We start from the raw sequence: 24,217 nt of genomic DNA, 5'->3' as shown, positions 1-24,217 counted from the left end.
TGAGTTATAGATTTTACTGAACCTTTTTCTTCTTGGTTATTATTCCCATGTCAGACACAGAAAGATTCTACTAATAACTGTTGGAATGAGTTCCTATTTTTTATGTGGGAAAAATAAAAGGAAAAATGTTACTGTGAAATGTAAAGGGAGATATACCTATATGTGGCATTATAACCTCAATTGGATGGTAAGGCTTACTTTAAACTCTCTTTCCACCATGGCTTAAAAGAAGACAGATCAAGAAATGCCAGGGAAAAAGAGGACTTCTTCTAGCCAATGGCAATCTCCTCCTGTTGTGCTTATCTTAAAAGATATGGAAAGCTTCACCACGAAAGTACTCCAAGACTTCATAATCATCAGCAGGTAGATGGCGTATCACCCGGCTTTTGCGCAAAATTCTTTTTGTTAAGAAAACAGTGTTTAACTTAAAAAAAAAAAAAAAAAAAAACCTTTCAGAGAAAACAGTTGGCAATTTCATTTTCATTTAATGCCATTTGGATGGAAACCAAGATGATTTCAAATTCCTTATTATTGAGTGTCCAAAGACCCATCAGATTTTCTGCTTTTTTGACCAGAGAAGGAGAATCAAATGACAAAACTTACCCATTTTTAACTAGCGTGATAAGGCAATATAAAATGTAGTTTCTCTCACCAGGATTATCTCTTACTTGCCTATTATAGGTAAACTACTCCAGGTTGATATTTTTGTCAGGTCTTCTTTTCTACATGAGTGTGTTCTAAACCATTTGCACCACTGGAGCTCTAGGTCTTATTTTCTGAAACCTATCTACCCTTGGAAGTTCCGAGTTACATATAGTTATACTGAGCAAGAATGTTTTCTAAATAACATTATAATATTTCTAGTGAGAATCTACTTCCATGATCTTGTTCGATCTTCAAGGCAATCCTGTGAGACTTAGAATTGAAGTAACTAACACTGTTTAAAATCCAATAACATGCACTTTCCGTGGTACATTTTCAAAGATATAATTTATTCTATAAACCATTCTATATGGTTTTCTCTAAACTTGCTAAATACTTATGACTACAAATGCCTAAAAGCTATGTCGTGTAATAATTTACTAATATAATTTCTATTTTGATAGTATTCTTTTTTCCCATTGAAATTAAGTTTTCTAGATCCTAAGAGGAACTTTTCTTAATGGTAACACTGAACTGCTTAACATGTTGAAAAAATGCACAGTATAGAATAGTGCTAGAAGAGCTATACTTTTTTGGATTTCAGACTTGTGACTACTATTACTATCAAAAGTAAGGGAGAAAAACTTAAATTAGTAAGAGAGTCTGGGTACTTTATGCCTATGAAGGTAGAACTAAATAAAGTTAGAATACTGAAAAGCAGTAGCTAACAGGAAGGAATAAACAAAATCATCAGCCATAATACACACCGGACTCTGACCTGCAGTAGCTCTCAGTATTGTTTTACTCTGTGGAAGTCATTTGTGTTTCTGCTGGTGATCAGAATCAATCATGTCCAATAAATTTGAGTTAAGAATGCAAGAGAAAGATGTAACATTTTTAAATTTTTTAATAGTTTTAACATTACATGTAAGACATGTTTTCTAATTCTTAGCTGTTAAGGCTGGGTGACATAGTGTCTGTTAGAAATGTCCATAAATAGAATAAGTTATCCTGAAAATCAGTGAGCTTCATGTCGCTGAACCCTTAAAGCATAGGCCGGATATCTAACTGTAAGGAAGACTAGGTAGCACTTGTACTTTGGGTGGGACGGTTGGATGGTATTTAACACCTCTTCTAACACTAGAGATTGTATAATCTTAGCACCTCTGTGTTTTTACTTATAAAATGAGAGGAACCATTAATAGATTGATTTCGGAGTGAGAATGTCTGGAAAATAACTATTTCTATGTTACTTCGACAAAGCAAAATGAGTGACCTAGAAAATTTTAGTATTTGGAAGAATATTCCTTAGCAGTGTCTTATAAAGTAAGCATTAACATAAAGGTTGTCTTTGAAACATGTATTGAAATATATTTGCTAAAGAAATCCCACTTTTGTATTTTTCCTTGAAAACTAGTGAACATCTACATGAATTTCCACTAATACTTATTTTTGGAATTGCCACATCTCCTATTATCATCCATCGGTTGCTTCCTCATGCAGTATCATCTCTATTGTGTATAGAATTATTCCAGTCTTTGTCTTGCAAGGAGCATTTGACTACAGTACTTGATAAGGTAAAAAGAAAAAAAATATTTACCAGTGATAATAGGATGAAGAGAAAACTGCCAAGAATAGATTATAAATGTAAATGGTAATGGTAAATTTCTACAATCTCAGAGTATGATATTGAATATATTCCTTTACATATTTTAATATTTTTATTTAATGATTTTTATAGTGGTATAGTATTGATTCTTCAGATAAAAATATAAGGTTTATGAAATATCTATCAATTTAATCAGTTATTACTCAACGGAAAATTGTAGGTTTTTAAAATAAATTTATACAGAAGTGAATGACTTCCTGCTAACAATAACAATGTTTTGATTCTTACATTTTATATTAAATGATTTGAAGTTTTTAGTGGACTCTTCTGTCATGCTGCTCTTGACTGAAAATAAATATACTAACATTTTCCCAGACCTTAGTTCTATGTTTCTGCCTAAATAGAAATACAGTTCTTCAGTACTGACCTTCCACAAATTGTTGCTAGATTCAGCTCTTTTAAGGTGTGCATTATATTGCTTGTGTAAAGTAAACTAATGACAACCCCCTATGTATTTACTAACCACTTCTACATTTTTTCTCCATAAAGGTGATATCCATTGGTTTATTGATACTTTAGGAATAATTTTTCCGGCTACATTATTTAAAATTACTTGGTTGTGGCCAAAGTCAGTTGGCCTTCTATAACCATGCTTCTGTTTAAAAAGCCTTACGTGACATAATTTTCAGATGTAAAATCTTCACTTTAGGCCATTGAAAATTAGTTGAATAATGCAAATTCATCTGTTTTATATGTTTTAAATCGACATCTGTTAATTTGGGGATTATCATTTAACAATATATGATGTGTTACTCTTCATTAATGTGCATCAGTGAGGATGAAAAAGAAATCTTATCAGAAAACAAGACTTGCCAAAACCTGCAGTTTCTTCAGTGGCTTCTGGTGGGAGAAAAGGGATTATATAGTTGATAGACAATATTTTTTAAAATCAGAAATTGGATGGAGGATGGTGGACATCTTTGGTAATGAAGATGTAGTATGAATAGCTTCTTTTTGTTATTACTGTTGTATAAATTAATTTGAAATTTTGGTTGATATTTGACCTAAAAAAACCTAGCTTCTGCTGGTATAGCTTTCATAGTTACTGTATCATAGTATCATTCTTTGTCTCATTATTTATACTTGATACTTATGAAGAATAAAGACTAACAAGGAATGTGTCTTGCTCCCTTCTATCTCTTTTAGCTACTTCTTACAACTCAGTTTCCCTTTAAACTAAGTGAAAAAGTGTTACAGATTCTGACCAACATCTTTCTGTATCATGATTTCTCAATTCAGAACTTTATAAAAGGACTTCAGGTAAGAAGACACTAATGGATTTGAAAATTCACAAGTCAATTCTAAATAATTTGCATGTTATTTCAAACTATTTAGTGTGATATCTAAGGCATTTTAAATGGAAAAGTCTAGAATAAGTAAATTCAAGTTATGTTATTCTAGGTTCTGCTATTGCTTTATTACCTTGAAGCAAAACTGTAAAGAATACATTAATTGGATATCAAAATGGAAAAAGACCTTCCTCCATTCCATTGCTTCTTAACCATTTTGTGTATGGGGGTGGGCTGGGGAGTACGGGAGCTTTTTTAAAGAATGTGATGAAAGCTTATGGACTTTCTATATAGGAAACGTTGTATACGAGGTGTCAGATATTTTTTTCTATAAAGGACCAGATATTAAATATTTTTTGGCTTTGCATGCTACATATGGTCTCTTGCATATTCTTCTTTTTCTTCTTTTTAAAAAATAATCCTTTAAAGATGTATAAAACATTCTGGGCCTTAGAAAAATTGGCTGTGGGGCATAGTTTGCAGTCCTCTGCACACATACATATGCAAGTGGATTGGGAATATACTTTCACTAAGGTTTCATGAATTGTTAGAAAAAAATTCATGAACTTAGCTTCATAATATCTATTCTAAACTAAAAAAGGACCCCATTCTTCAGTTTTTTTAAACTTAATATAATTCCCTTCTCTTGGCGACTACTTAAAACACCCTATCAAAGTATAGTCATCGTGAACACATGCCATCTATCAAGTTGATTAGTAACCTTCAATACAAAAGTTCAATGTAATACCTCATGTTTATGTAGTGCCTGGAAGATGATAAGTATTTCTCATATGTATTCTTATTCCACATAAAATAACTGTAGTGGTCTGCTATGGCTAATATGTGCTTCCCCCCCCCCGCCCCCCCATTTAGCTTTTTTTTAAAAAGTATTTTAAAGCAAGAAAATATTATTTACCTTAGCAACATGTGAGATTAAATGATACTGAGATATAACAACTTTTAACTTCTCATTCTTTTCATTTTATTCATTTATTTACTTACTTATAAGTATTTATCAAGAGCCTGCTGTAAGCCAAGCACTATGCTGAGCCCTGGAGATACAGAAGACAAAGAAATCTCTTTTTAAATTGCTCAGTGTTTAATGAAGGAGGTAGAAGAATAAACCTATGTTTACAGTTTTGAGTAGTCAGTGGAATCTGGAGATTCTGTAGGAGAACAGAGGTGTATCCTAAGGAAGAAGAGCTAGCCAGGCAGAATTGGAAGAGCATTCCAGGCAAAGGCAACAATAGAGGGAGAGAGGTCTATCAGAGGGTCGTTGCAGTCATCTAGACAAGATATGATAAGGGTTAAACTTAGGTAGTAATAATGGGACTAGAGAGGAGGAAACAAATTTGAGGATGAGATAGAATCAACAGAACACTCTTACACATCCTATTCAATTCATGAATAGGATGTGTAAGAGTGGAGCATAAGTGACAGACACATAGGCTCTAGCTGGAGGTTGGTACCATTTATTAAGTGTGCATGTTAATATAAATCAAAGCCAGTTTGTTAGAAAAGGATGAGTTTCTTTTGGAATATGGTTAATTTAGGCGATGTTGGATATAAAGATTTGGCACTCAGGAAAACTGGACTAGAAATATTTAAGACTTTATCATTAAACGGTGGTGGTTGAAGCCATGTAATGAGGATGAGGCATCAAGCAGAGGAGCGAGGAAAGGACTAAGAATGGAAGAACTGTAGGGCACACTGACATATAAGAGGGAGCAAAAGAAAAGGAGACTGAAAACAAAAATGAAAACCAGTGGAAAGTAGAATATCAATGAAGTCAAGAGAAGAAAGAGTTTTAGGAAATGTAAACTGTAGTCTAAAACACCATTGCGAAAGTGAGTGAAGAAAAGGACGTTAACCACATTACTTAACCTGTAGGTGGGTCTCAGTTTCCTCATCTGTAGAATAAGGGGAATCAGGTTAGATGATTTTATAGGTTCCTGATAATTTACTAAGCACCTCCTTTGTGCTAAGCACTTTACTAAGTATTTCGTTTCATTAATGTGTATTATTATCCTCAGTTTTGCACATGAAAAAATAGGCTTAGGTTAAATAGCTTGGGCAAGGTCACATAGCTAGTAAGTGGCAGAACCTTTAGACCACAATTGTCCAGTTTTCCTAATCATAAGAAATATGTGTAAGTCCTGATTTCTGTAGGAGGTACAATAGGGCACATAATCATTCTGTGTATGTTTAAGTCCTTCCCTGATTAGGTGGATACGTTAACTAACTTGTCGATTAACTCAGATATTGAGAATACACTTGGACAAAAGAGTTAAGTGAAACTAGGTTCTTATCCCATTAATAACTCTACTATAACTCATGTGGCTTGCTCTCATTCCTCCTCCCCAGCAAGTCCCTTATTGTGTTTGATTTTTTACTTTTCTCATGTTTAATAGGTAGTGTTAATATTGGAATAAATATTATCATATTAATGTAATTGGAAACTGTTAAGAAACATGATTATGTTAATATGTGCAAAAATAATTTAGCACTTGGCATGAACAGTTGCTTTCTATTTTCATTTGTTTCTGTCAGGCTGGCCCTTTGCCTTACAGCCTTATACTTCCTCCAGAATGGATTATTTTGGAGGATTTTCTTTAGCTTTGGGTATCTGCTTCTTAGCTCTGTACGCTCAGAAATTCATTATCAGTTTACCCAGGAAGGATCAATCTCAAGTATCTTTACAGTGATGTATAAACTAGCATGTTAATTTGTTAATTTGTGATGAGGAATGCTACTTTCTGGTAATTAGAATGTGTTTTGTATGCTGTCTAGGGAACTGTCTGTCCAGTATCAAGGTATCTGGAAAAACCAAACTAGTCATGAGAAGGTTGCTTAGAATCAGGGTTTTTAACATTTGGAAAGTCTTATGAGATATAAGACTTGGTAGAATCTGGAAAACCATTCCCCCTTGTACTGTGCCTATCACAGCATACCAATTACTAGAATGCTCAGATACTGTACTATGTTTTCCTCTGTAAAATAAAACTAAATTTAAAGATACATTTTCTTTAGCCATCCCTCATTTTGCATTATTCTTTTTTTATCAGTAGCTAAAATTTCTACTGTTGTAGCATTTTTATTTATTTAGCAGACCAGTTTTTACACTTACTTTAGATTGGTATTTTCTTATGAGTTTTTGGGCATCAGTTAGACCATTAGATCACACCCCAGTCCCATCCCTACCACATTTACTGTTATTGTGAGTTGCTCTGCACATAGCTAATCTATCCATTTATATTAGTTTCTTTTAGTTTCTGCTTCAGAGATTATAATTTTCTGACCTTGTCCACAAAATGGGAGCCTTAAAATATTAAAGGTATATAGCCATTTATGCATTGTTCGCAGTGTTATTGTGATATTATTAATACATTAGTGCCTTAAGTATTTCTGCTGTTTAAAAAAAAAAAAGCATTGAGCAGACGTAGAGCAAAAGATTTACTGCCAAAATGTAACAAATATATGTAATCTTTATATTTCTTTCAGCTTTCTCTGTTAGAGCATTTCTATTCCCAGCCCCTCAGTGTTCTGTGCTGTAATCTCCCAGAAGCCAAGAGAAGAATAAAATTTTTATCAGATAATCAATGTGAAAACATCCGACGTCTTCCATCATTTAGGAGGTAAAAAAAGAATTACGTAATTAACATGTAATAGAGTTTAGGGCAAAATAAGGGATCTCAGATCCATTTATTTTTGAAGTGAAGAAAGGAAAAAATAACCTTTTAATTTTTTTAGAGCAAATTAAAACCCTTCTGTTTTTAACTGTGAGATTGTTGGATTTGAAAATTTGACGTAGAGAAAAATATTTTTACAAGGGGCCTTAATTTTCAGGTTCTCCAGCATTACTTTTTATAAATAACATTTTCTGTTTCTGGAGTTTCTAGCCTTTATGATAAGATTCCTAGACTATGAAGTGCAGCTGATTCAAGGACTTAAAAATTATCATTAAACTATGACTGTTATCTTTGATTTACTTTTGAGAAGAAAGGAAAGAATGTGACCATGAATCTGGATAATTCTTTTCCCTTGTATGCTATTCAAATATTTAATTTTCTCTTTTCGTATATGGAATGGTAAACATTTTAGGTATGTGGAAAAGCAAGCTGCAGAAAAGCAAGTTGCGCTATTGACCAATGAGAGATTTTTAAAGGTAGGGATGCAATGTATTTGTTTCATTCTCTTTTTTCCTTCATGAAAAGGAATATGCACATAACATTTATTGAGTTAATTTTATAAAACCTATCTGTACTTCCTAATATGCTTTGCAGAATGAAGTAGTAGGTCTTGATAACCATATAGGAATGTGACTATTGAAGGTGACACAAAACCTCATCCAAGAAATAAGACTTTTTTTATTGAGAAAAAAATCTATTAATTAGAACACTAGCTTTCTCTTATGGTCTATTTTGAAAATACTTTTAGATTTCAGCTTTCTTTCCACATAGCAATTTTGGAATTTGCAGGCAATCTCATTTTAATGTTTTTTTAAAGGCTGACATAAATAAAAGCACATAGAAGCCATGCTAAGGACCCAGTGCTAAGTGGGTATTGATTTGACTTGAAAAAAAAGTCAGTATATATTGATAATATAATGTCAGGAAAGAAATAATTAGTTTAAAATATTATGAGTTAGCGTATATGAGTCAACATAAAAATATCAAAAGAAGGAAATTTTTTTTTTTCTTGAATTAATAATACTTGGATGTGGTACATAATTCAAAAGGCAAAGGTAATATACAGTGAAAAAACTCCCTTCCACCTTTATTCTCTAACTACCTTCTTTTCCCTCCCTGGATACAGCCAGTGTTACTCGTTTCTTATACATCATTCTAGAGATATTCTCCACATACATGAGTAATTATATATATTATGGGGCTTTCCTCACCTGTCTTACAGAAGATAAGTACATTATGTACATATTCTGTACCTTGTTTTGTTTCCCACTTAGTCTTGAAAATTATTACATACCAGTACTAACAAGTGGCAAAGTATTTTATTGAATGAATGTACCTTCATTTTATTTAACAAGTCCTTTCCTGATGGATAATTATAAATGCATAATGTCACACTTTTATTCATACTTTTCATGCCTTTTTAAGGAAAAAGGTCATTAGAAAATTATAATAAAATTAAGATGAGATTAAAGTTAAGCCCTGGTGCTGTGTGTGAGTTTTGCTGATACACACTATTTCCAAATTTTGGGTAGAAGAGTGTTTGTTCCTACAGGGCATGTATTCTCTATAGTCTTAAATACTAATTTACCTCCTTTTTGTAAATTCTCAAAAAACATTAAGAATGGCTTTTAATTGAGGTATAACTGACACACAACAATATGGTGGAGAATGACTTTTATTCAGCATTACTTGTAATGCAGAATCCACACTGGGCTGTAATATAAAATCACTTCTAAATTAGGTTTAATAATCATTTTAATAATCTCTGTAACCTTTTCAGAGTAGTATAGGAAGTCCTGAAACCCTAATGCAGGTTATTTTGGTAGAGAGGAAATTTACGAACCACTGGAAGAGGATGCGTGCATGTTTACTGAATCTTTTAAGATTAGATAGATTAGCTCTCTACTGAGTGAGTTTGTTGCCAAGTGCATTTCCTGCTAGAACTTTCTGTCAAGAATGTATTTTCAGAAGCCAGTAATAAATTTTAAAGAGTACCTTTAACCATTGAGATGACAAAGGGAGAGAATGTCTAAGCTGGTCTGTTAGAGAAGTAGCCTAACATTTATCCCTGCTTTTCAGTAACTTTTTGTGTATTTCCTATGCATTTATTTATACTTTACTTGTTCTTGTTGCACATATCAGCCCTGTATATTATTATCTTTGCTGTATTCATTTTAAGATTGTATATTTTGTCATTAAAGGCATATTTTCTTGAGACTTACATAGTGAGAAATATGAAGGAGTGAAAAATTTGCACCTTTACCCTGAAAAAGTTTTCTGCTGGCTACCTGCTGAATTTAAAGAATAGAAGATGTCTGAAAAAAGTTAATCAATGTGTCTGTTGATTTTTGTAGAGTGAAAGTATCTTAGAATATTTTATTATCATGCTTTTTTCTTTTTATAGTTTTTCTTTTTATAGTTTTATTTTAAAATACACAATAATCCATTTCATGTGTATTTTACCACGAGGAAATTGGAAAAAACTGTACATTATAATATGATATTGCATCATATAGGGGAAGATCTTGATCTTGACCTCAGAAATCCTGCATTTGAACTCTAGCTACTCAGTAGCCATGTGTTATTAAGAAAATCACTTACCCTATTTAAGCCTCAATTTCCTTATCTATAAAATTGAATAATAATTTCTAGTATGATTTCCTCATAAGTGATAAAATCTGTTCAGCAAGTTAGAGTAAGTTAGAAATAAATATAACAAAACTTTTATATTTATAAATCATATTGTTACTATTTAATTTTTACTGATTAAAAAATTAAGATATCAACATAATATATAGTTTTATATATTTTCTGTTTTACATACTATATAGTATATATATAAAAAATACTCTGTTATATAGTCATACAGATTATACAGTTATGTAGACATGCCTGTTGTTAAAGTTTATCATTTTGTGCCCATTTTCTATACTCAGATTTCTAAGACATAGACATGAAAGTATACTCCAGAGAAATGTATACTCTTTATGTCTGGATTGTTTCTGCCCTAAAAGTCTACTTTGCTCTCTACTCTGATGAACTAAACCAATAGTTCTCAAATCATAATCACCTGGAGGGCTTGTTAAAACAGATTTCTGGGCTCCATTTCCAGAGATTTTGATTTTGTAGCTCTGCATTTCTAGCAGAGTTCTAGGTAATGCAAATACTGCCGGTCTAGAAACCATTCTTTGAGAACCACTGAATTAGATTGACTCTCTAGAAGTAAATGTTGTTAATTGTTTCCCTTAACTTGATTTTCTTAAGTGTAGAACTATTCTATGAAATCTCAACCTACACAAATGATTCTTCTCAATTATCCTTTGACTGGACTCAAGATATTAAAAAAACCTTCAAATCCCTTAAAATTATGAACCTTTAGTTTCTTAGATACTGCTTTAAAACTATATGCCAGCTTTGTATTTTATAATTAAAGACTGGGCATTTTGAGAGAATACTTTTAAATTTAAAAATTCAGCTGTCTAAACCATGTACATTTGTAGAAGATTCACTAGGAAGTTCAAACTAAGGTGGGATGTTAAAAGGCCATATACAGTTGACAAAAGACTAAAGATTCTGTGCATTTTCTCATTTCTGAATAGTCTGTCCCTTGAACAATTGTACAGTGCAGCTGGGTACAGTGGCCAAAAAGTGTACTCAGACAGTTAACAGTCAAGTTCTAAGTTTAAGCAGAATAAGCTTGCATAAGCTCCCATTAATTCAAAATTCTGATAACTCAGTAGCTTTCAAAACCTGTAAAAGAAGTTTAATCAAATAATCTTTAGAGTTTCTTTTACCTCTAGAATGCTATGATTTTATTTACTTGTTCATTAAACACATTAGTAATTTTTTTTCTGACTTGTTAAATCATTTAGATTCCTCATTAAAATTTTACTTGAGCGCATAGGTTTAATTGAAGATAGGTAAATTATTACGTTAGACAACTATAAGTTTTAGATTAAATAGCAGAAGTGATGATATATTTTTACCATGTTTGCCCCATAGTTTGGTTTAGTTATTTTTTTAACTTAAACCCTTAATTTATGAAACTCTATTTCATGAGAAATCGAGCTGTCAGAAGAGCCTGAAATAGAACGTTCAAATTCAACATAATTACAGAGATAAAATTTTTATTATTGTTTGTGCCTGAAATTTTGCTTTGAGAGAACTGTGGCCTCATATTATATTTGCATAATTGTTATCATTATCTGACAATAAAAAACACCAGGCCTTGAAATACTGGAAAAAATTTTTAAATAATGAAAAATTCTCTTCCTTTTCATAAGCACGTATTTTAGGAGAATGGAAGAATATTAACAGCCTTTCCCAATTAGTAGTTTTTATGCATTGTCTCATTGAGTCACAGCCACCACATAAGACAGATGCTTTTACATCCCATTGTATAGATAAGGGGAGTGATTAAGTAACTTGCCTATCTAAAGTCTCATAATTAGCAAATGGAAGATCTGGAATTCATACCCAGGCCTGATGTCAAAGCCCACACACTTTCTGTGAAGAATTAATATAAGTTGACAAGAAGGTGCCTAAAGTTTTTTATTAGTGTTTGCGAAATCATAAATGGGGTTTTCAAATACTGTGGCAAGTTAAGATAATTTGTAGGATGCTTAGAAAACCACTTGATATCAGGCAGCTTTAGCCTTGTATTCAGGTGGCCAGGTATGCAGCATGTAGCACTGCTGCTCCAGTTAAAGAAAGGGAAACAACTCCCTTCTTCCCACCAAATATATATAGTTATGTCATTGTATAATTATGTGTGTATATATAACTATATATATGTAGGTATGTGTATATATATGTATATATATAAGATATATACATACACACATAACAATGACATTTACAGAGACACACACACATACACTTTATTTTCAAAAGGCTTTTTTTAAAAATAAAAATAAATCCCAAAGTAACTACAATTAGGTCCTTTTTAATCCTGGGCTCTCTACCCCAGTCACTTAGTCTGTAGTACCTGTAATGATTTGCTATTTATGTTGATCTGGTCTTGTCAATAAGAAGTTACATTATACTCAGTATATTTAATGAATTACTAATTCTGTATACTTCACTTAAGACAATCAATTTATATATTTTTATTCAAATTTTCCTTAAAGCTATTTGGCATGGTTTCAACTCTTAAAAGGCTTAAACTTTGTGCTGTGTAGAAAATTAGATTCACTGTCTTACAGGTGACAGTCGAAGTTTTATTATTCTAACTTGTTAATGTTTTATGTCTCAATGCCTATGTGCTCAACTAGATTTTAAATCCATTGAGAATGGGAAGTAAGTCTTGAACTTCTTAGAATTATAATATATTACTATTGTAAAGATAACCTGATTCAGCATGCTCATTTTACAAATGAAGAACTGAAGCCAGGAGAAAAGTGAAATGTCTAGAGTTACAGAGCAAGTTGGTGGTAGAGCAAGGACTTCTTTTCACTATGTAGTGTGCTTGTCATGGCGCTTCATGAACAAAAGTTACAAAATTAGTTCATGAGCTTCGTAGAGACCTGCATTTCTCCTTTGCCCCCACCTCTTTTTTCTTTTTCTTTTGATAGACCTAAGGGCAGGTAGGGAATCTATTAGGAAAAATAATAAGAGGAAAAGGAAAGGAAAAAAGAAACCAACTACAAAACAAACTACCAAATATGATCAAACAAACTAGGTATTAGCCTAGTAATGGGTTAGGAATTGGCATTTTAAATCCAAACCTTTCATCAAGTGCTTCTGATCTAAACTGGGGTAGGAATACAGAGAACAAAAGGCTGAGACAGATTGCAGGAGTAGCACTCATGCCACACAAGAGCTAGGAGAAAGCTGGTTTGGCTTTCGTTAGGTAGCTGTAATATGATAAGTCAAGTCTGGGAAACACTGTCAGCCTTCTCTCAGAAAAGTAATGCTTAGTTCTGTTGAGGTAATAAATGAGAATATGCTGTGTTCTTGGACAGCTGATATCTCTTAATCCTAAAATTGAATATAAGTGTTTTACCAGCTTTTAATCAGTAAATTGATCGAATTAAGCAGATTATTAAAAATTTTAGTCATTTTTACATACTTTCTTTAAATCTTCATTAGGTCACTCTTCACCCCTATACATAAAATTCTAGAGACAAAAATGGTAATTACTATGGAAATTAGAGAAATAAATGCAAAAACTAAGTATTATGGCAAATGTAATTCTATCTGATTATATTTTCTTTAGATATATATGAGTTTTACATAGCCATTGGCTTCTCCTCAAAAGAAAGTAACTAGCTCAGTAATAATAAAGGCCTTGTCATATAAGTAAGCAATAATACATGAATGATTTTTGAATGAATGACAGGATTGTTGTGATTGGAGACAGTTGATTTTAAAGAGTGTATCACACATAGACTGGCAATCCACAGCCTAATATAAATGTCTTTTCTTTAGGTCCATAGTGTTTTTATAAAAATCTGAGTCAACATTTACCAATTGAGAAAATTCATATTACAAATTCAAACTTTTATCTTTTTTTGAAAAATTAGTAAATTTGGCCCATCTTCAGCAATACAACAAGCAGTTGCTCTTATTTAGAAGAGTGACTCACTGTTGGCCACTAATTTTTTGAGTGCCTACTTTGTGCTCAAGGGATTAACTTAGGTGCTGAGAGTACAGGAGTAGACAAAACAGAAACTCCTGCCTTCATGGAGTTTATATGCTATCAAGCTAAGTAGGTAAAATTATCTATGTTAGTGATAATTGCTAAGGGGAAAACAATGAAGACAAGAAAGAGAATATGAAGTTTGTTGTGCATGGGGAGTGGGACTGAAATTTTAAATAAAGGCCTTACTGAGAAGTTGAATTTTGAATAAAGACCTAAAGGAAGTTACAGATCTTGCCATGCAGGAATCTGGAGGAAAAGAATTGCAAGCAGAGAGACAGCAAGTGGAAAGGACCTGAGGCTGGAGCGTGTCTGGCATGTGCGAAGAAGAGTGAGGAGGCTCTGTTTTTCTTATAGCAAAGAAATATTTCTGTTCCTATTTCCGTATCAAAGATCAGTAAGGGCCAGGAGATCTTCATGTTCCAAGAACAGAAGAAAGCTTATCTCGTTGGGAAATAATGAGAATTCCTGGGCAAAGTGTATCTCTGCTGAAAAGAATCTATCCTTAACACAATTATGAAATAAAACAGTGGCAACTATGACTAATGCAGAAAAGATGCTGGAGGAAAAATTTAATGACCAGAAAACAGGATTGCTATTTAACAGGCTTCGTTTTTACTTGTTCATAGTATGATGCTATGGTAATGTATTAAGTGGGAAATTTTCTCATTCATCAAAACCTTTTATAGGTTCGAGTTTATAAAAAAGTGTTCATTCATAAAGTGCTTTAGGAATTGTAAGCCTGAATAGGTAAAGGTATTTGCAGATATGCATCTCAGTAAGACAAAGAATTTAGAGAACAGAGTACATGAAAAATAAAATTAATCATTTGTGATATTTTCAGCTGCAGCTGATAACATATAAATAACAGTGGAATCTTTCGCATGTGGAGATTAGATTATAAAGTCAGCACATAAGGCAAAGATCTGGGATGGTCAGAATTACTCTTGAAAATCCCTTTGACAGGTATAATAGATCTCTCATTATGTCCAACATAGCCAATTTTACTTGCAGTGTTGGAACCAGAACTCTCTTTTCTTATTTAAGCATCAGATGATATAGTCTGCCATATTATATGAATAAAACATTTTTTAAATGCTAGAATTCCCCTCAGCCCAGGGATGTAATCACACAGTGAGAAGTATAAAGGGACATCTGAAACAAAAAAATGTACATACGTTTCATTTCACACTTATTCCAGGGCATAGTTCCTTGAGTGTGCAATGTTGCTTGTACTGTTTAAAGTAGTGATTTTCTCTCTTCATCCAAGTAAATTAAAGATGCAGTTCGATTCTGTCTCACAGTTATTAGTACATAAAGTTACTTCACAGAGCAAAAGTAATAGGTAGTGCAATTAGCTTGAAGTACGATAATTATTCAGTAATAGATTCCTTTTTCTCTAGGATATTTCCCCTTTTTAAAGCTATTTAAGCACACATCAAGACAATTACTGGCTTTATGCAATCTCTTATACTTTACAGTAAACATAGAATTAAAGTATGCTCTTTCAGTGGTGGCTAAAGTACCCTTTGTACTGATATACTGGTGTACTGTTGATAAGACACCTATATTTTTGAAATTACCACCTAACTTAAATACTGGGAGGAGAACCATTTTGGTATGAAAAGCTATTCTTTCATTTGCCCTAGGCTTTCAGATAATGACCCATAGATTGCTGACCAAGGAATTGATTTCTAAGTAAATTAGAGTTTAAGAAAATGTATCAGATTTCTTGCTTTATATAGGTTAGATTTACTTGAATTTATTGATACCTGAGGTGTTATTTTCTGCATAGATGACTGCTAAAAATAATGGGTATCTGGAAGATAGTACTGAAAAAAGACAGCCCGGTAGCTAAAGTCTTATTTGCCCTCTTAGAGGAGAAATAAATTTGAAGTCCATGCCACAGATGATAATCCTAAGAAAACATTACAAAAGTAAGCAGTTATGAAAGTATCGAGGCCTGAAAAACAATTGGTAGGATGCTGTGTTTTAAAATCATTTCTAAACTTTTTAAAAAGGTTCTAGAAAACATAATTCTCCTTCTCTGCAACCCTCCTCCCCTCAAAAAATACTTTTGAACTGATTTGTGAGATTTCTTAGAGATACTATCTCTCATATGATACTTTTTGGATTCTAAATTATAAAGCTCGTTGGCTTCAGATTTCTCTTTTTCACTATTTTTTTCTTAATTGGTAAAGTGAATAAAACTAGTACATATTGGAGATTCTCAACAAAAGGCAGACTCAGCTGTGGTGTTGCTTCTGTAGGATTTCTTTCTTCCCTTTCAAACATAACTCTAGCAGTACTTTAAGAAAAGTATACATCATAAGTGGAACCTCACCAACTGTTAACTACATTGGTACTGGACTCTGTCTTCTCACCTTTCTGATGCCACTGAGGTAGAGGGTAATGGGCCTACTTCACTGTGGCACATACCAGGTGACTGACACACACAGGCATCCAACAGGGTATTTTTTTACATGTATTTTGGGGAGCCAGGTTATTGTAGCAATGCTGTAGATAGGAAATTAAATTACAGTATTAATTTCGGTGTGTGTAAAATATCACCAGACTTGATACTAAATCAAAAATACCAAGCCTTTATCCTGGATTTTGTATGCATTATAAATTCTCAGAATTGAGGCAGTTAATTGTAATTCTGAATCTTCTTGTGAATTTTCCAGAAATTATATATATCCATGAAGTAGATTTTATTATACTTTTAAATTGCTAACGTATATGTATTCTGTGATTTTTTAGGAGGAAACACAATCATTACTAGACAACCTGCATATTTACCATAAAAATTACTTCCTGGTTTTGAGGTGTCTTCATCATTTCACCTCTTCTCTTCCCAAGTACCCGTTGGGTCGACAGGTAACAAAAACTTCCTCATTTACAGTAGCATTCAGACATCAGAATATGAAATGGATCCAAATCTTGCAGTGAGTACACACACAGTCTAAATCCATTCCAGCTGAATGCGTTACTGGTAATTGAAACAATATTTTTTGTTTGATGGCCACAACTAGAAACAACAACATGAATTCCAGTGGTGTTGCTTACCTGACAATGTATTTTATTTGTGCTAAGTCATTTTAACTTTATTTAACACCTTTTTATTGCTCAGAGAGCTGATCTTATACCTTAGTGAAATGGAAGAAATCTGTGTGAGAACGCATAATGGTTAACCTTGCATTGCACCAAGAACTAAAAGGGAAGCAGTACTTCTGCTCCTTGCAAAATTATGCTCTGCTGACCTTTGTGTCATATGATAAGCCTATGAACCATCTATAGAGTGGATGTTAATGGAAGAATTCTGTGTTTTAAAATCTTTCAATCCTTACTCAAAGGTTTAGAGAATAATTATATAAAAATGACTGGTTTGTAAGATGATTTCTGCCATTAATCCTGCTTTTTAATAATCACATTATCATTTTTATCATTTTCTTATTGCAAAGTGACCAGTGATAACAGCCAGTCCCAATATAGTCTCATTTTGCTTTTATGTAAATGTATTCTTATAAAGACTGAAGCATGTGATATATGCCATCTGTTGTCATTTAAAGAAAATGACTATTTTTAATAATATTAATTTTTTTTTGTCTTGACCATTTATGATTTTGTCAAACTAGTAGTGTGCAAACTTAGTACATCACTTTTGGTTCCTTACAAGTATGCTGTTCACTTACAGATCAGAGAGCTGTACTGCACATGTTTAGAAAAGAACATATGGGATTCAGAGGAGTATGCATCGGCCTTGCAGCTGTTGAGGTATTTTTTTTCCTTCTTAGTCTGCTCTAAGCCTGCCAGTAAGTAACACCTTCCTCCACACCTCTGCCTGCCAAGGAATTTCATAAGTAGTCATGTTGTGGCCAATATTTATATCTATCTTGAATTTATGTTCATAGTTTATAGACTGTGTAGCAGCCATCCATGTCTTCGCTGATATTACCTTGTTTTTGAACTTATGATTTTTAAAGTAAAACAAGTGTTTGGTTAGTCAAATATTAACACCATACGAGGTTAATTTAGGTATGGTTAATTTTAATCTAGCCAGCTTGACGTCACAGCAGAAAGAGTAGTTGTGGAAAGTGAGCTCACCATGGTCCCGACCTAGTTGGGTAGAGGAGCAGCATCACTAGGTGAAATACATCCTGTGAAGGAAGTCACTGCTGACTTTGATAAGTAGCAACCTCAAGTAGGCTGTGGCCTTGATGCTTTCCTCCACCTGAGTTGGCTCTGTCCACATTAACATTGGATAACTCATTATTTATCTAATAGTGTATGAATAAATAAGATATCTTAGAGTTATTATCAGACACCTGAGATCAGTTATCATCCCTGACACATGTACCTTTTAAAGTTAGAATCATTTGTTTTCCTTGGCTTTACTTCTTATATGTGCGGTGACTTTCTAGTTTTCCATAAAAATAATGACCACTTGGACAATGAGAAAAGGAAAGTCAAATGTGAGTTAAGTTTCTGTATATAGTCTTATAATTTTCCTCAGTGGATATAAATGCTTATATGAAAATATAAAGAAGTCAGAGAACTAGATATTTATTAAGTCGTGGTTTCCTCTGGTCTCTCATGAAAAGAACAGATGGGCACAGTAGGAGGAAAATTCACATCGAAAGCACTTTAAGTCCAGAGACTTAATAATACAAATGTTAGTGATATAGCAGGTGCAGCTTAAACTAGGAAACTAATTTTATGCTATCTGGAAAAATAACTCCATGGAAACTAGGCTGTCACTGAAAAGCTATGTTTTATTTCATTTTTTTAAAATGTCAGTAACAGATTTTTATGCATTTATATACTTCAGCTGGAATATTTCTGAGACTTCTTTTGCTTTCTATTCAAGATAACATGCCTCTCTCAAACATCCAGTTTATTCTTGCTGGGTTTCCTCTTTAACCTCTGTGATTAGTGGTTGTCTTCCTTCTCCATTTGGGTATTCCTAAATTCATAGATTCCTTTGTCAGGGAGGGACTTGTTCTTTTCCTTCTATATATCATGGTATGTGTTATCTTGGGGTACAGGACAAGGATTAGGAATGCCAAGGGTAAGGAATCATGAGCAATAATAATAATGATGACTGTAGTAATCACTGTGTATGAAAGCTTGCAGTGTGCCAGGCACTGTGTTAGGTGCTTTCAGTACATTTTCCAGTCTAATACTGAAGTTTACCTTTGGGCAGATAGTATTAGCCACATTTCACAGCTGAGGAAACTGAAGCACAGGTTGTAATTGATTTGCCTGAGATCTCTTAGCTGTTGACAGGATGAGGATTCTAACACATGCCTGACTTCAAAGCTGTTATACTTTCCACTGTTCTCTGCTAAGATCTAAAATATGGATTTGGGGATCTTAGTAAAGCAAAAGCAATAAATATAAAGCAAACTTCCAGTCATTTTGCTAAGCTGAGGTCAGAAATATAGGAATATGAAAAAGCATTAAGGATCAAATACAGCAGCTACAACAAGGACAGGCAAGAGTGGGCACTGCAAGAGAGAAGGAATCTGGGAACCTCCACACTGGATTCCTTCTCTTCCTCTTCTACAGATTAGGGGTAGACAAGAAGTCAGAGACACTTGTCACTTTAGGCATTCCAAGTAGGAATCATCTGAATGGAAACTAGATATTCTCATCACATGCCTTCAAACAATTTAAGTCATGAGAGAAAATAAAATGATCACTGAATGGTACTTTGGAAAAAAAAACTAAGGTACTGTTAGAAACATAGTCTAGTAACAATTCCAATCTGAATTTTTTTTTCTTAAGAAGTTCCTTAAAGGCAATATTTCTCTTGAAAAATCCCTTTTATCTAAAAAATGGCATGTTTAAGTCACTATAAATCTACTTGATGATTTTATGACCATTAAAAAGTACTTAATTCCTAATATTCATATGGAAGCACAAAAGACACAGAATAGCCACAACAGTCTTGAGAAAAGAATACAAGTGGAGACATTATGCCTCCCGATTTCAAACTATATTACAAAGTAATATGATTAAAACAATGTACTGGCATAAAAACAGACACGTAGATGAATGGAACCGAATAGAGAACCCAGAAATAAACCCACACATATTTGGGCAATTAATGACAAAGGAACCAAGAATATACAATGAGGAAAGGACAGTCTCTTTAATAAACAGTGTTGGGAAAACTAGACTACCACATGCAAAAGAATGAAACTGTGAACCACTATGTTATACATTTACAAAAATCAACTCAAAGTTGATTAAAGACTTGAACGTAGACTTGAAATTGGTATGGAGATTCCTCAAAAAATTAAAACTAGAACTGTCATATGACCCAGCAATTCTACTTCTGGGAGTTTATCTGAAGGAAATGAAAAACACTAACTCAAAAAGATACCTGCACTCTCATGTTTATTACAGCATTATATTCGATAGCAAAGACATGGAAACGACCTAAGTGTATATCAGTGGATGAATGGATAAAGAAAATGTGTGTATGTATATAAAAAGCTATAAAAAGAAGGAAATGCTGTCATAACACCAAACTCATAGATACAGAGAACAGATTGGTGGTTGCTATAGGTGAGGAGTGAGGTAGAGGAGGCAAAATAAGTGAAGGTGGTCAAAGGAGACAAACTTTTAGGTATAAAATAAAGAAGCCTTGAGATGTACAGCATGACTATAGTTAATGATACCATATAGTATATTTGAAAGTTGCTAAGAGAGTAAATCTTTAACATTCTTATCTCAAAAAAATTGTAACTGTGTGATGACATATGTTAACTAGACTTATTATGGCGATCATTTTGCAATATATACATATATTGAATTATGTTGTACATCTGAAACTAATATGTGTCAATTATATCCCAATTTAAAAAAATTATTTGCAAGAAATTTGTCATAATTTAAGAGAATGTTTATTTTATATTCATGAGTGGAAACAACCTATTGAATTTTATATCACAGTTATTTTAAAAATGTATGCAACAGACATTGGTGTGTGGGGGGAGCATGCAAGTATGCCTTTATAATATGTCGTAATTTGACATGAGTACATTGGTTCTGTGTGTCTTCCATAACCTTTGTTCTCTGAGTCAACGCTTGGAGCACAAAGACCACATCCATATACAGAATATGAGTTGGTCAGTTTTTCACTCAAACCATATATCATTATATAAGGATAGATTTAAGTTAAAAGACCATTTGGAAACATGAAGTGATAAAACTGATGCTAACCTAGCAACGAGCTAGGCGAGTACACTGGCTTTTCCTGGTCAGCTATAAAAGACCTTAAGAGGAAAAATTGCTATTGGAGAAAATCTCTTAAACAGCCACCTAGAAATCAGACACTAGATCAAGAATTTTTCAGACTAAAATTGTTTTAAGGGTTGATCTAAAGCACAGAGTCCTCGACTTACAGGAACATGATGGATCAGCTGGATCTGGATTACTGTGGCAGTGATTCTTAGATTGGGGATAATGAAAAGTGTGCTTCATCTTTTAGGGGAATTTATTCTGCCTCTCTCCGCCGCCTCCCCTCACCCCCCGCCATCATCCAGAGTTATCCATTTTCTTCCAAATAAGAAAACCAAAACCAGAAACATCTACTTTTCTGCAGTTGGTAGAGATGGAATTTAAATCTGAATCTTCAAAGTTCAGTCTGTTTTTCAGCCCTATTCCAGTTGTTTGAGAGGTGGTATAAAAGGAAATTTATATAGGTTATATTGTGGCCAATAGTCCACGTTCAGAGCATACTCAAATTTTTAAAATGAGCTAGCAGAGCAAGCTTCTGTGGATACAACCCCTTGCCCCCTAATCCTGACAGTAATCATCTTGACACAGGCTGCAGACAAATGAAAGCCACAATGTCTAATCTGCTTATCCCAAGTGTAAGTTTATGAGCTTGCTACAGAAATAAGATTTGTAAATTGAAGTTGATTGATAGCTAAAGGAATTTATACTGAAAGAAATTAACATCTGAATAAGGCTTTTCAGTTAAACAGTAACATATTAGCAGATCCGCTCAGCTTTCATTGAGTTGAAAAAATATGACCCAAGCAATATTAACATTTGATCACTTTAGATTACTTCAAAGAGAATAGAGATTTGGAATCTAAATAATGCATTGTTTCCTGACTTTAGATGATACTTAAAATTATAGTTAGGAAAAATGACACAGCTCCACAGTCTATGAGATGCTTCCTAAATAGCAGTAACCTAACTTTTGATAATCTGGATTTACCATGCAGAATCTATAAGAGACTGCACTATGAAAATATAATTTCTTTCTTTTAGAATAAGGATTGTCAATCCTCAGTTTGCATCACATTAGGTTCTCTATGGTTATCTGTAAGCTGGTGGTAAGATCAGACAAACAGCTGAATTATTGAAGCTCATTTTAAAGGAAAAGATGTTGAGAGTACTGTTTTTCAAGTAACGGTTTTCAGGCTTTAGTGTGCATAAGAACCAGCTAAAGTGTATTAAATGTGTGAATTTCTGTCCTCTCCCCAAAGATTCTGAATCTGACTCTTAGGAACCTTGATGGTAGTCAGTGGGAACCTGTATTTAACAAGCACTCTACCATATTTGGACAGATGGTCCAGGAACCACACTTTGAGAAACACTGTACTAGAAAATAAAGGGGAATAAAAAAGGGTTCAAAAATTGAGGAAGAAATGAAGCCATCAAAGGAGAAGTCTTAACTGTGGAGCAGATGGATGATTTTAGGCAGTTGATCTCAAATTGATCTCTTGGTCTCAATCCTACTAGTGCTATAGAGAACAATGTTTTTTTATCTTAAGAAACAAAAAAAAAATTGAATTTTTATTTTGTTTTTATTTATTAAACAGTGGCCACTACTACTTTCCTGCTAGTAAAATGAATAAATAAGAAATATTAATTTTAAAAACTCAGAAGTAGCTGATCAAACTTAGTTTGACAACTTTTCCTTGTGTTCTCAGGGTTATATTTTTATAATGCATCAATAACATATGTATGTATTTTCTCTTATTAAAGTTGTTTCTAACCAGATGATGGAATTAAATTTATTCATTTTGACATTCAAAAAAGAGCATAGTGTTCCACAGAGGGCACCATGACTTCCAGAGGCTCCCCAACATGAACCAATTTGAAAATAGACAAACTATTCAGTAGGGTCTGAGGTCATGAAATTCTTTATCACTGCATGTGTCATTGCCTTGTTCAACTGTTAAAAAAAAAATTTTTTTTGTGCTTGATATGTGGAACCAATTATCTGGTAGCAAAGATGACCTTGATTCTTTCACTGAATTTTTGCCAAGTGACAGATTAAGGTAGACAAGTAGGCAATTATAATACAGAGTAGTAGGGGGCTGTGATGGGTGATCTCTTGGGTACTAAGAAACTAATAGACTGGACGGTTATTCTCTGGGAAGTTGAGCAGTTTCTTGGAGGAAGTGGTATCTAAGATGAAATATTGAGGCTTAGGAATAAGTATGCATATTTTTGGTTTCTCTTTCACTTGTTATTATCATATATTAGTTTTGTTGTGTTGTCTTTGAAAAAGACTCTCTGAATATTTTTGTAAGTTTTTTTTGTTTTCTTCAAGTCTTCATCGATAAATTTGCAAATTCGAGTTTTTGAATATTTCCTGAAGCTGTTTTATAATGGTAATATCTGTTGAGAATTCGAGAACTCATTATTCAGAAGATCTTTGCATTAGCTTTGGATTGACCAGTTTCTCCTTATAGCCTGTTTTTAATCAGACATTTATATAATCAGTACTTAACCAGAAATTATTGGCTTTCTGCATGATGAAGCAGAACACTCCATTGCCCTGCAGGATGATTGCTTTTAATGATTGCTAAATGGTTCTCTTTCTCTCTTGGTTAACGAAACATTTTTTATAACAACCTATGAAGCTTTAACACGTTCAGTATCGCAAGCCTTTTTTGAGCTATTTACCTGATAGTGATATAATCAAGTTGGTTAAAGATAAATAGCTCCTTTTCCCTATTAATGTGACCTTAGATGTGTTTTTTTTCCTTTCTCTTCAAAGTAATCTAGTGTAGTGGCTTTCAAACTTTTCAATTCAAATATTTCTTTTCAGATTTATTCTATTTCTTTTAAAGCAACATGCTAGATGGAATCCAAAAATCAAAAATATTGTCACATTATCTTTTCAATTCCTTTCCTTTCATTCTCTAACTGATTTGGTTTTTGCACATTATCAAAACTACTTTGATCAGGGTCATCAGTGACCTCCATGTTCCTAAATCTAACAGTTAGTTCTCCATCTTCATTTATGTTAGTT

General features: G+C 33.2%; 1 protein-coding gene across 1 annotated transcript in view; it reads left to right on the top strand.

Annotated features, from left to right (window-relative positions):
• Positions 1-24,217, top strand: part of ORC3 (origin recognition complex subunit 3) — a 55,430-nt gene that overhangs the window by 14,077 nt on the left and 17,136 nt on the right. The window contains exons 7-13 of the mRNA XM_006926325.3: positions 230-363; positions 2,060-2,219; positions 3,458-3,571; positions 7,102-7,235; positions 7,702-7,765; positions 16,693-16,809; positions 17,627-17,706. Coding sequence (XP_006926387.2) covers positions 230-363; positions 2,060-2,219; positions 3,458-3,571; positions 7,102-7,235; positions 7,702-7,765; positions 16,693-16,809; positions 17,627-17,706 — 803 coding nt within the window. The remainder of the gene's footprint in view (positions 1-229; positions 364-2,059; positions 2,220-3,457; positions 3,572-7,101; positions 7,236-7,701; positions 7,766-16,692; positions 16,810-17,626; positions 17,707-24,217) is intronic.

Source organism: Pteropus alecto, unplaced genomic scaffold, assembly GCF_000325575.1.
Source record: "Pteropus alecto unplaced genomic scaffold, ASM32557v1 scaffold7, whole genome shotgun sequence".
In the NCBI taxonomy this organism is placed as follows: Eukaryota; Metazoa; Chordata; class Mammalia; order Chiroptera; family Pteropodidae; genus Pteropus; species Pteropus alecto.
Note: the sequence above shows the minus strand (reverse complement) of the source record. Positions and strands in the feature narration are given on the sequence as shown.